This window comes from Anomaloglossus baeobatrachus, unplaced genomic scaffold (assembly GCF_048569485.1).
Source record: "Anomaloglossus baeobatrachus isolate aAnoBae1 unplaced genomic scaffold, aAnoBae1.hap1 Scaffold_289, whole genome shotgun sequence".
In the NCBI taxonomy this organism is placed as follows: domain Eukaryota; kingdom Metazoa; phylum Chordata; class Amphibia; order Anura; family Aromobatidae; genus Anomaloglossus; species Anomaloglossus baeobatrachus.
In genome coordinates, this window is record NW_027442345.1 from 125,784 (window position 1) to 139,007 (window position 13,224).

Sequence of the window (13,224 nt, forward strand, 5' to 3'; positions counted from 1 at the left end):
TGAGGTTTTTCCGGTGGGAGGCAGGCTCCGTTTTTTTGCGGCCGTTTGGACAACCATCACTTCCAGCTCCTTTATCCTGGATTTGCTCTCACATGGTCTCCGGCTGGAATTCACCTCCCTCCCTCCTCGATTTTTTTTTTTGTCTTACACCCACTAGGAGGTCGGCAGATCAACATCACGCACTGGTGTCGGCAGTCCTCACTCTCGTGGAAAAGCAGGTTCTTGCGCCAGTCCCATTACATCAGAGGGGCCGAGGGTTCTACTCCCCCCTTTTCTTAGTACCAAAACCCGATGGGTCATTTAGGACCATAATTAATCTAAAGAAGCTTAATCTCTTTCTGAAATACCGGCCTTTTAAAATGGAATCCCTCCTGACCACTATAAAATTGCTCTTCCCCAATTGTTACATGGCGGTCCTTGATCTAAAAGATGCGTATTACCACGTCCCGGTCCACCCACATTATCAGCAGTACCTCCGGGTAGCACTCTCCATTCACGACTCCGTTCACCATTTCCAATTCACGGCCATGCCCTTCGGCGTTTCCCTCGCTTCACGGATTTTCACTAAAATCATGGCTGAGGTCACTGCTCACCTTCGCGAACACCAGACTTTCATAGTCCCTTATTTGGATGACCTACTGGTTGTGGGTAACACGGCGGCACAATGTTCCCTCCGCCTCCATCATGCTATGTCGACCCTGGACCGTCTCGGGTGGCTTTTGAATCTACAAAAATCTAGACTCACGCCCTCCACCTTTCAGTCTTTCCTAGGCATGCACCTGGATTCCCGCCAACAGCGTTGTTTTCTTCCGTCAGACAAAGTGGCCAAAATCCAGAGGATTGTACGACGCGCACAGTCACAGGTCACTCTCTCTCCGCTCCGCCATGTCTCTGTTGGGGTCCCTGACTTCCTGTATCCCTGCTGTCCAGTGGGCCCAGCTTCACTCCAGGCAGCTACAGTGGGAGGTCCTGGCAGCTGCAAGATCCCATCCAGGGTCCCTCGATCATCCTCTGACCTTGACAGACACTGCCCGTGCTTCCCTGACCTGGTGGCTGCGGGAGGCGAACTTAACCAAGGGGAAGGAATGGCATGTTCACTCCACCAGTCTCCTCACAACGGACGCCAGCCCCTGGGGGCTCACCTGGGGGACTCTATGGCCCAAGGTCTTTGGTCCGCTCAAGAGTCAACTGCGTCATCCAACCGGAAAGAACTCATGGCAGTCAGTCAAGCCCTGATGTCCTTTCTTCCCCTCCTCAGGGGCACCCATGTACGGCTCTGTACGGACAATCAGACGGTGGTCGCGTACATCAACCGCCAAGGGGGGACGAGGTCCTCTTCCCTCATGTCCACGGCGGTTCACCTATTGGAACTCGCCGAAACCCGTCTCTTGTCCCTCTCTGCGGTACACATCCGGGGGGTGGACAATGTCAAAGCGGATTTCCTCAGCCGTCACACTCTCCGTCAGGGAGAATGGGTCTTACATCGGGAGGTTTTTGCTCAAATCGTGCAGTGCTGGGGCCTGCCAGTTATAGACTTGTTTGCTACCAAAGACAACAGGCAGTTGAAACAATTTGGCTCCCTGAACAGGGCAGATTAGCCGACGGTCCTGGATGCCCTTCAGGTTCCTTGGCGGTACAGCCTTGCTTATGCCTTCCCTCCCATGATTCTCCTTCCTACAGTCCTTCGGAAGATCAGGGAAGATCAAGCTCGCATTCTTTTTATCGCTCCCTTCTGGCCCAGGCGTCCCTGGTTCTCCCTCCTGAGACATATGTCAGTGACGGACCCCTGGGTTCTCGCCTCCCGACCAGACCTCCTTTCACAGGGTCCTTTCCTTCATCCACGCGTCAAGGGACTTCACTTGACGGCATGGAATTTGAAAGGGCGTTACTAACCTCCCGCGGGTTTTCCAGTCGCCTTGTGGATACCCTGCTGCAGAGTAGGAAGCCGGTAACCACCCGTCAGTATGGTCGAGTATGGAAACTGTTCCTTGCCTCCTTCCCTGATTCCTCACCTTCTGTGGTCCCGATCCCCTCTATTCTGGAGTTTCTCCAGTCTGGACGGGATATGGGTCTTGCAGTCAGTACCCTCAAAGTTCATGTGTCTGCCCTGGGCGCCCTCTACAATTCCAATATAGCAGGTAATAGGTGGGTCATGCGTTTCATCAAGGCATGTGACCGCGGTCAGCCGCTCCGTCTCACCTGCCCGCCCCCCTGGGATCTCACTCTAGTTCTGGATGCCCTGACCCTTCCACCCTTTGAGCCGCTCACCTCGGCGTCTGACAAATTACTGTCCCTTAAAACCTGCCTCTTAGTCGCTCTCACTTCTGCCCGTCGTGTTAGCGATCTTCAGGCTCTGTCCGTGGATCCTCCCTTCCTTAGGATTTTTCCAGATCGAATTGTCCTCAAAACGGACCCGGCTTATTTGCCTAAAGTAGCTTCCCAGTTCCACCGTAGTGAAGAAATCGTCCTCCCTTCCTTCTTTCCTGTCCCTACCACACCAGAAGAATGTCGGTTTCACACCCAAGACGTCAGGGAAACCGTTCTAGCTTATATATCTCGGACCGCCCCTTGGCGGCAGGATAGGGCTTTGTTTGTTGCCTTTCAGGGTTCCAGACGTGGTCGTCAGGTGACGAAGCATACCTTGGCCCGATGGATGCGGGATGCCATTTCCGTTGCGTATGAGATGAAGCGAGAGCCTCTTCCTTCCCCTGTACAATCTCACTCTACTAGGGCGATGGCCTCCTCTTGGGCTGCCATGGCGGATGTCTCCATCGACCGTATTTGTAAGGCTGCCACCTGGTCCTCCCCCTCTACCTTTTACAAACACTACCGGCTGGACCTTTCTTCCTCCTCAGACCTTGCTTTTGGGAGATCGGTCCTTCAGATGGTTGTCCCTCCCTAAGTGTATTCTCTCTCCAAATCTCTCGTGGGTGCTGTCGTGGCGAAAGTAAAAGACTATATTACTTACCGATAATGGGATTTTCCAGAGTCCACGACAGCACCCTTTACACCCCTGCCCTTTTTTCTTTTCACCCTTTGGTGTTATTTAACTTTTTTCTTACCTTGTTACTAATCCATGGCGGTTCCTCTCACCTTCTCTGAAACTAACTGATGAGGGAGGGGGACCGCCCCTTTTTATCTGTAGGTTTTCTGTCCTGAATGGGGCGGATCCCTCTCTCGTGGGTGCTGTCGTGGACTCTGGAAAATCCCATTACCGGTAAGTAATAGTCTTTCAGACAACTCGTCTCTCAAGGACTTGTCCGACCGCACAGTTGATGCTGTGGTCAAATCTATTTTCCAGGCTTCGGGCTCCTCTCTTCGCCCCCTGTTTGCCTTGACATGGGTCGCGAGAGCTATGGGTGTGTGGAGCAAGAACCTACGCAGGATGCTTCGCGCTTGTAATATTCCTCCGGAGGCTTTTGAGACCCTTGATTTGTTCTGTCTAGCCTCTAATTATTTTCTTCACGGCTCCCTAGATGCAGCTAGTTTGTCAGCCCTAACGTCAGCCAATGCTGTCTTTTCCCGCAGAGTCCTGTGGCTAAAGATATGGAATGCGGACAGTGCCTCCAAGAAATCCCTGTCCACACTCCCCTTCCATGGCCTTCGTCTGTTTGGAGAATCCCTGGACAAACTCATATCTGAGACGGGTGGTAAAAGTACCATTCTATCACAAAAGCGGCCTGTATCCAGGAATTTTAAAAAATCTTCTTGGCGCAGGCAGTCCTTTCGGCCCGCTCCCCAAAAACCATCAGCACAAGGATCGTCCCAACGCTCAGATCGAGGAGCCGGTCACTCAAGGGGCACTTCCTGGCGTTCCCACTCCAAGAAATCTAAACCTAAGGGACCTTGCCCTGTACAGGCCCCCTCAGCATGACGCCAGGTATCCCTCAGACCCGACTCCTGTTGGAGGGCGGCTTCTGCTTTTTCGGGCTATCTGGCTAGACCACACTCACGATGCTTGGGTTCGAGAAATCGTCACCTCAGGTTACAAGATCTATTTCCATTCCCTGCCGGCCAACAGGTTTCTGCGTTCTCGTCTTCCAAAGTCCAAAACGCAAAGCCAGGCCTTATTTCAGGCCATAGCCTCTTTACAGAAAGCAAATGTTATCATTTCAGTGCCCCTGGAACAGCGCGGCAAAGGTTTCTATTAAAACCTTTTTGTCGTTCCCAAAAAAGATGGCTCTGTCCGCCCTATCTTGGACCTCAAACGGCTGAACAAATTCGTACGGATACAGACCTTCCGAATGGAATCATTGAGAGCAGTGCTAGCCGCCATGGAACCTGGAGAATTCCTAGCTTCCATAGACGTTCAAGATGCTTATTTACACATTCCCATATGTGTCTCTCATCAACGGTTCCTTCGCTTTGCCGTAGGACACAGTCATTTCCAATTCAGGGCCCTACCCTTTGGACTGGCCACTGCGCCTCGGGTCTTCAGAAAGGTCATGGCGGCCGTCATGTCCATTTTACACTCCAGAGGCGTCCTGGTCGTTCCCTATTTGGACAACCTACTTGTCAAGGGGAGTTCTCTTCAAGTTTGCTCAGAAAGCGTGCAGATTTGCTTAGACACGCTGTCAAGGCTAGGGTGGCTTATCAACTTCAACAAGTCATCCCTCATTCCTCATCAGTGCATCACCTTTAGGTATGCTGATAGACACGGCTCAGTCCCGGGTTTTTCTTCCAGAAGACGAGGTCTTCCCTGATCCGGGCCGCCCAATCCCTCCGCTCCCGCTGTTATACATCCCTTCGGAATGGGATGAGAGTGTTAGGCAAGATGGTAGCAGTCATGGAAGCCATGTCTTTTGCCCAATTCCATCTGCGCCCTCTACAACTGGATCTGCTATCCTCCTGGGACAAGAATCCAGCTTCTCTAGACCGGTCAGTCCGCCTATCTCGGACTGCGCTCAGCTCCCTCGTCTGGTGGACTCAAGCCTCATCCCTATCTCAAGGGAAGTCCTTCCGCCCTGTCCACTGGCAAGTAGTCACGACACATGCCAGCCTGATAGGCTGGGGGGGCGGTGTTTCTCTGCCACACTGTTCAGGGACGCTGGTCTCCTTCCGAGCGCTCCCTTCACATCAACGTTCTAGAGATCAGAGCCATATTTTTGGCCCTTCAGAACTTTCAGCCCTTACTATTGGACCTCCCTGTTCGGATCCAGTCAGACAATGCCACGGCTGTGGCTTGCTTACATCAACCGTCAGGGAAGAACTCGCAGCAGGGCAGCGATGAAAGAAGTATCCAGGATTCTTCTTTGGGCAGAGATGCACATTCCCATTATTTCAGCTGTCCATATTCCAGGGGTAGACAACTGGGCCGCAGACTTTCTCAGCAGGCAAGGTCTAGCGGCAGGGGAATGGTGCCTCCATGACTAAGTGTTCCATCAGATCACTCTTTGTTGGGGACTCCCAGATGTGGACCTCATGGCGTCTCGGTTGAATGCCAAAATACATCCCTTCATATCCCGGTCGAGAGACCCGCTAGCGCTCTGCTCCGACGCTCTAGTCTTTCCGTGGTCGCAGTTTCGCCTGCCCTACATCTTCCCTCCGTTTCCTCTCATTCCAAGAGTAATCAAGAAAATCAAAGCGGAGGGAATCCCGGTGATCCTCGTTGCCCCGGACTGGCCCAGGAGAGCCTGGTACCTAGAGCTTCTCCAACTTCTTGGCGACACTCCCTGGCGTCTCCCCGACCGCCCGGATCTTCTGTCGCAAGGTCCAATATTCCACCAGAATACAACACAGTTGCATTTGACGGTGTGGCGCTTGAATCGTTGATTCTAGCCAAGTCGGGTCTTTCTTCTAGGGTAGTTCATACCATGCTTAATGCTCGGAAGCCCTCCTCCGCCAGTATTTATCACAGGACCTGGAAGACCTATCTTTCCTGGTGTGACCTTCATAATCGGTCGCCCCTTACCTTTTCAATCCCTAATGTTCTTGCCTTTCTGCAAGACGGTCTGGACTTTGGACTAGCTCTCAGTACCCTTAAAGGACAAGTTTCTGCCTTGTCAATATTTTTCCAGAAGCAGCTGGCTTCTCGCCCTCAGGTCCGTACCTTTCTTCAAGGGGTAGCGCATTTGGTCCCTCCTTATCGCCACCCCTTAGACCCCTGGGATCTGAATCTGGTTATCGGAGCTCTTCTGCTTCCTCCTTTCGAACCTCTGAGAGAAATCTCTCTTCAACGACTGTCTTGGAAAGTTGCCTTTTTAGTCGCTATTACCTCTATCAGGCGAGTGTCCGAACTGGTAGCTCTTTCCTGTCGCTCACCTTACCTGATATTCCATCATGATAAGGTGGTCCTTCGGCCTTCCCCCGCCTTTCTTCCGAAGGTCGTATCTTCTTTCCACTTAAACGAGGACCTTGTGTTGCCGTCATTCTGACCGGTCCCGGTCCACTCCTTTGAAAAAGCCCTTCACACTCTAGATCTCGTCAGCGCTCTGCGGATCTACATCTCCAGAACAGCGCCGTTGCGCAAGTCCGATGCCCTCTTCGTCCTCTCAGAAGGACACAAAAAGGGCAACCCGGCGTCTAAATCCACGATTTCTCGATGGATCAGGACTGCTATCTGTGAGGCATACGAAGCACGAGGTTTTGTTCCCCCTCAATCTGTGCGGGCCCACTCTACACGAGCAGTGGGTGCCTCCTGGGCTATCCGCCATCAGGCTTCGGCGGCCCAACTTTGCAAGGCCGCTACCTGGTCCAGTGTGCACACGCTTACAAAATTCTACAGAGTGCATACGCATGCCTCCGTGGATGCTGCTCTTGGAAGACAAGTCCTTCAGGCGGCAGTGGCCCATTTATAAGTGGCCACTGCTCGGTTCTTGACAGTGTTTTGATATGTGTTCACTGCAGTTGCAGTTGTTAGTCAGCTCTTAGGCTGATGTTATACACTGTTAATAGTTCAGCTCCCACCCATGGACTGCTTTGGGACGTCCTACTGTCTGTGTCCCCCAATGAAAAGGCGAGAAAGGAAAGGACATTTTTGTGTACTCACCGTAAAATGTCTTTCTTGGAGCCTTTCATTGGGGGACACAGCTCCCGCCCTTGTGGTTTTGGTTGTCCTCCTACTGCTTTTACACCAAACTGAGCTAGTTTCCTGCCTAGCTGGGGTATATGCTGTGGGGGGAGGAGCTAATACAAATCTAGTGTCACGCCTCCCCTGGAGACACCATAATACCCACTGTCTGTGTCCCCCAATGAAAGGCTCCAAGAAAGACATTTTACGGTGAGTACACAAAAATGTCATTGTATATATTGTAGTTTCTAGTGTGCCTTAGGGCGATTAAAATATATAATTTAATCTTGGGCTGTTCTGTTATCTGGATCCTGAATTCCACGCCTGTGTGTGCGGCGTAATAGTTATCGTAATCGATTTGGTGGCACCGAGTTTATGCCAAGGATCATTGTGGGGCAACCAGTGAGATCTGTGGAGGTTTAGATATATTCCGTCCGCAGAGGTCGTTTGAATATATACCTTACTCTCACCGAGAACCCTTCAATCATCGGCATAGTAGAATAGCGGCCTCCTTGCTTATTGTCGGGCAATTCCATAATTGGCCTGACTATAAGAGAGGCGCTAGAGAGTGAGTCACGTGCTCGGTCTGTCGGGTGGTGGAAAGGGGTGCTGTAACTTCCACTTCCTTCCTGCCTGTTTTGTGACAGGCTCTATTCAAGATTGCAGCTCTGAGGCTGGGCTCAGGATTCAGCTCTGAGGCTGGCTTGTCGGGAGCTCTCACTGCTGCACGGTTACCCTGGTTGTGGCTTTATTCAGGATTGCAGCTCTGAGGCTGGGCTCAGGATTGCAGCTCTGAGGCTGGCTTGTCGGGAGCTCTCACTGCTGCACGGTTACCCTGGTTGTGGCTTTATTCAGGATTGCAGCTCTGAGGCTGGCTTGTCGGGAGCTCTCACTGCTGCACGGTTACCCTGGTTGTGGCTTTATTCAGGATTGCAGCTCTGAGGCTGGCTTGTCGGGAGCTCTCACTGCTGCACGGTTACCCTGGTTGTGGCTTTATTCAGGATTGCAGCTCTGAGGCTGGCTTGTCGGGAGCTCTCACTGCTGCACGGTTACCCTGGTTGTGGCTTTATTCAGGATTGCAGCTCTGAGGCTGGCTTGTCGGGAGCTCTCACTGCTGCACGGTTACCCTTGTTGTGGCTCTATTCAGGATTGCAGCTCTGAGGCTGGCCTGTCGGGAGCTCTCACTGCTGCACGGTTACCCTGGTTGTGGCTTTATCCAGGATTGCAGCTCTGAGGCTGGCTTGTCGGAGCTCTCACTGCTGCACGGTTACCCTGGTTGTGGCTGTATTCAGGATTGCAGCTCTGAGGCTGGCTTGTCGGGAGCGGTTACCCTGGTTGTGGCTGTATTCAGGATTGCAGCTCTGAGGCTGGCTTGTCGGGAGCGGTTACCCTGGTTGTGGCTGTATTCAGGATTGCAGCTCTGAGGCTGGCTTGTCGGAGCTCTCACTGCTGCACGGTTACCCTTGTTGTGGCTTTATTCAGGATTGCAGCTCTGAGGCTGGCTTGTCGAGAGCTCTCACTGCTGCACGGTTACCCTGGTTGTGGCTTTATTCAGGATTGCAGCTCTGAGGCTGGCTTGTCGGGAGCGGTTACCCTGGTTGTGGCTGTATTCAGGATTGCAGCCCTGAGGCTGGCTTGGCGGGAGCTCTCACTGCTGCACGGTTACCCTGGTTGTGGCTTTATTCAGGATTGCAGCTCTGAGGCTGGCTTGTCGGGAGCGGTTACCCTGGTTGTGGCTCTATTCAGGATTGCAGCTCTGAGGCTGGCTTGGCGGGAGCTCTCACTGCTGCACGGTTACCCTGGTTGTGGCTTTATTCAGGATTGCAGCTCTGAGGCTGGCTTGTCGGGAGCGGTTACCCTGGTTGTGGCTGTATTCAGGATTGCAGCTCTGAGGCTGGCTTGTCGGGAGCGGTTACCCTGGTTGTGGCTGTATTCAGGATTGCAGCTCTGAGGCTGGCTTGTCGGGAGCGGTTACCCTGGTTGTGGCTGTATTCAGGATTGCAGCTCTGAGGCTGGCTTGTCGGGAGCTCTCACTGCTGCACGGTTACCCTGGTTGTGGCTGTATTCAGGATTGCAGCTCTGAGGCTGGCTTGTCGGGAGCGGTTACCCTGGTTGTGGCTGTATTCAGGATTGCAGCTCTGAGGCTGGCTTGGCGGGAGCTCTCACTGCTGCACGGTTACCCTGGTTGTGGCTTTATTCAGGATTGCAGCTCTGAGGCTGGCTTGTCGGGAGCGGTTACCCTGGTTGTGGCTCTATTCAGGATTGCAGCTCTGAGGCTGGCTTGTCGGAGCTCTCACTGCTGCACGGTTACCCTGGTTGTGGCTGTATTCAGGATTGCAGCTCTGAGGCTGGCTTGTCGGGAGCGGTTACCCTGGTTGTGGCTGTATTCAGGATTGCAGCTCTGAGGCTGGCTTGTCGGGAGCGGTTACCCTGGTTGTGGCTGTATTCAGGATTGCAGCTCTGAGGCTGGCTTGTCGGGAGCGGTTACCCTGGTTGTGGCTGTATTCAGGATTGCAGCTCTGAGGCTGGCTTGTCGGGAGCGGTTACCCTGGTTGTGGCTGTATTCAGGATTGCAGCTCTGAGGCTGGCTTGTCGGGAGCGGTTACCCTGGTTGTGGCTGTATTCAGGATTGCAGCTCTGAGGCTGGCTTGTCGGGAGCGGTTACCCTGGTTGTGGCTGTATTCAGGATTGCAGCTCTGAGGCTGGCTTGTCGGGAGCGGTTACCCTGGTTGTGGCTGTATTCAGGATTGCAGCTCTGAGGCTGGCTTGTCGGGAGCTCTCACTGCTGCATGTTTGCTTGCAGGCCATGTCGGTGGATGTGCAGATCCAGCACTACGAGATGCAGCAGAAGCAGTTTGTGCCTCTTCTCCAGGAGTGGGAGAGTCAGTTTAAGAAGTGGCAGGAGCTGCTCCAGACGTACCCACACAAGGACCAGCTGCAGGACTACCATGTGCAGTGGACATCGTGGCAGGCGCACATGAAAGCCACAAAATCTCAGCTCAAAGACAAAGTTACCTCTCTGAAAGGTTTGAAGCAGCAATATGGGGGCAACCATTACCTTGTTCCTCAGTACCCAGCATATTCTCCAGTCATGCCTCCGTCTGTGCCCCCTGCTGTCCCACCCGGAATGCCTCCTCCATTTTCTGCACCTGTGCCTCCAATGTATAGTACAGTTCCCCCTCCGCCCTTACCTATTGTGCCAGCAGCAGCTTTTCCTGAAGCTGCACCCCCTCTGCCCCCAGTGTCTGCACCTCCATTGCCACCTGCAACAAGTGCCCCTCCCCCTCCACCACCTGGTAGTACTACATCCATGGAAGCTGTGCCACCACCGTTACCACCCGACAATATGAGCAGCACTGAGGTGCCTCCACCACCTGACAAGATGAGCTCCACCACCACCTCTGTGTTGCCACCCCCTGAATCTGGCTCCTCTGCCCATTCATCTGTAACAGACCCTTCTGAGGATAAACCTCCCCCCACAGTACTCTCCTACCAAGCCCAGCAAGCTCTAAAGAATGCCAAGTCCTCCCCATATACTGCCGAGACCAAGAATGCCCCATCTTTTCCTGCCCATAAACCCCCGCCACAGATGCCAACTACACAGTCATCAGAGAGTCGCCCTGATCCCAAAGATGACTCTCAGCCTTTACTATATCCACCCTGCCCGCCGGAGCTAACGGAAAAGGAAACGGCACCTCTTGTACCCCTGACCACCCAACCAATGGACATTCCAGCACCCAGGTAAGGCTGCGAGGAGTCCTCGCCTGAATGTTTATTTCCGAAAATATTCCTGACCATTCATGTGATATTACTGATATCTGTATATATCTGATGTGAGAGTGCTGATATCTGTATATATCTGATGTGAGAGTGCTGATATCTGTATATATCTGATGTGATAGTACTCATATCTGTGAGAGCGCGGATATCTGTATATATCTGATGTGAGAGTGCTGATATCTGTATATATCTGATGAGAGCGCGGATACCTGTATCTGTGAGAGCGCGGATATCTGTATATATCTGATGTGAGAGTGCTGATATCTGTATATATCTGATGTGAGAGTGCTGATATCTGTATATATCTGATGTGAGAGCGCTGATATCTGTATATATCTGATGTGAGAGCGCGGATATCTGTATATATCTGATGTGAGAGCGCGGATATCTGTATATATCTGATGTGAGAGCGCGGATATCTGTATATATCTGATGAGAGCGCGGATATCTGTACATATCTGATGAGAGCGCGGATATCTGTACATATCTGATGAGAGCGCTGATATCTGTATATATCTGATGTGAGAGTGCTGATATCTGTATATATCTGATGTGAGAGCGCTGATATCTGTATATATCTGTGAGAGTGCTGATATCTGTATATATCTGATGTGAGAGCGCGGATATCTGTATATATCTGATGTGAGAGCGCTGATATCTGTATATATCTGTGAGAGTGCTGATATCTGTATATATCTGATGAGAGTGCGGATATCTGTCTGTGAGAGCGCGGATATCTGTATCTGTGAGAGCGCGGATATCTGTATATATCTGATGTGAGAGCGCGGATATCTGTATATATCTGATGTGAGAGCGCGGATATCTGTATCTATAAGAGCGCGGATATCTGTATATATCTGATGAGAGCGCGGATATCTGTATATATCTGATGTGAGAGCGCGGATATCTGTATATCTGATGTGAGAGCGCGGATATCTGTATATATCTGATGTGAGAGCGCGGATATCTGTATACATCTGATGTGATGGTACTCATATCTGTATCTGTGAGAGCGCGGATATCTGTATATATCTGATGTGAGAGCGCGGATATCTGTATATATCTGATGTGAGAGCGCGGATATCTGTATATATCTGATGTGAGAGCGCGGATATCTGTATATATCTGATGTGAGAGTGCTGATATCTGTATAAATCTGATGTGAGAGCGCGGATATCTGTATATATCTGATGTGAGAGCGCGGATATCTGTATATATCTGATGAGAGCGCGGATATCTGTATATATCTGATGTGAGAGCGCTGATATCTGTATATATGTGAGAGCGCTGATATCTGTATATATGTGAGAGCGCTGATATCTGTATATATGTGAGAGCGCTGATATCTGTATCTGTGAGAGCGCGGATATCTGTATCTGTGAGAGCGCGGATATCTGTATCTGTGAGAGCGCGGATATCTGTATCTGTGAGAGCGCGGATATCTGTATCTGTGAGAGCGCGGATATCTGTATCTGTGAGAGCGCGGATATCTGTATCTGTGAGAGCGCGGATATCTGTATCTGTGAGAGCGCGGATATCTGTATCTGTGAGAGCGCGGATATCTGTATCTGTGAGAGCGCGGATATCTGTATCTGTGAGAGCGCGGATATCTGTGAGAGCGCGGATATCTGTGAGAGCGCGGATATCTGTGAGAGCGCGGATATCTGTGAGAGCGCGGATATCTGTGAGAGCGCGGATATCTGTGAGAGCGCGGATATCTGTGAGAGCGCGGATATCTGTGAGAGCGCGGATATCTGTGAGAGCGCGGATATCTGTGAGAGCGCGGATATCTGTGAGAGCGCGGATATCTGTGAGAGCGCGGATATCTGTGAGAGCGCGGATATCTGTGAGAGCGCGGATATCTGTATCAGCGCGGACATCTGTATATATCTGATGTGAGAGCGCGGACATCTGTATATATCTGATGTGAGAGCGCGGACATCTGTATATATCTGATGTGAGAGCGCGGACATCTGTATATATCTGATGTGAGAGCGCGGATATCTGTATATATCTGATGTGAGAGCGCGGATATCTGTATATATCTGATGTGAGAGCGCTGATATCTGTATATATCTGATGTGAGAGCGCGGATATCTGTATATATCTGATGAGAGCGCGGATATCTGTATATATCTGATGTGAGAGCGCGGATATCTGTATATATCTGATGTGAGAGCGCGGATATCTGTATATATCTGATGTGAGAGCGCGGATATCTGTATATATCTGATGTGAGAGCGCTGATATCTGTATATATCTGATGTGAGAGCGCGGATATCTGTATATATCTGATGTGAGAGCGCGGATATCTGTATATATCTGATGTGAGAGCGCTGATATCTGTATATATCTGATGTGAGAGCGCGGATATCTGTATATATCTGATGAGAGCGCGGATATCTGTATATATCTGATGTGAGAGCGCGGATATC

At 51.4% G+C, this 13,224-nt stretch overlaps 1 protein-coding gene across 1 annotated transcript in view; it reads left to right on the forward strand.

Annotated features, from left to right (window-relative positions):
* The first annotated feature begins 9,817 nt into the window (after positions 1-9,817).
* Positions 9,818-13,224, forward strand: part of YLPM1 (YLP motif containing 1) — a 152,274-nt gene continuing 148,867 nt past the window's right edge. The window contains exon 1 of the mRNA XM_075332314.1: positions 9,818-10,750. Coding sequence (XP_075188429.1) covers positions 9,849-10,750 — 902 coding nt within the window. The 5' untranslated portion in view covers positions 9,818-9,848. The remainder of the gene's footprint in view (positions 10,751-13,224) is intronic.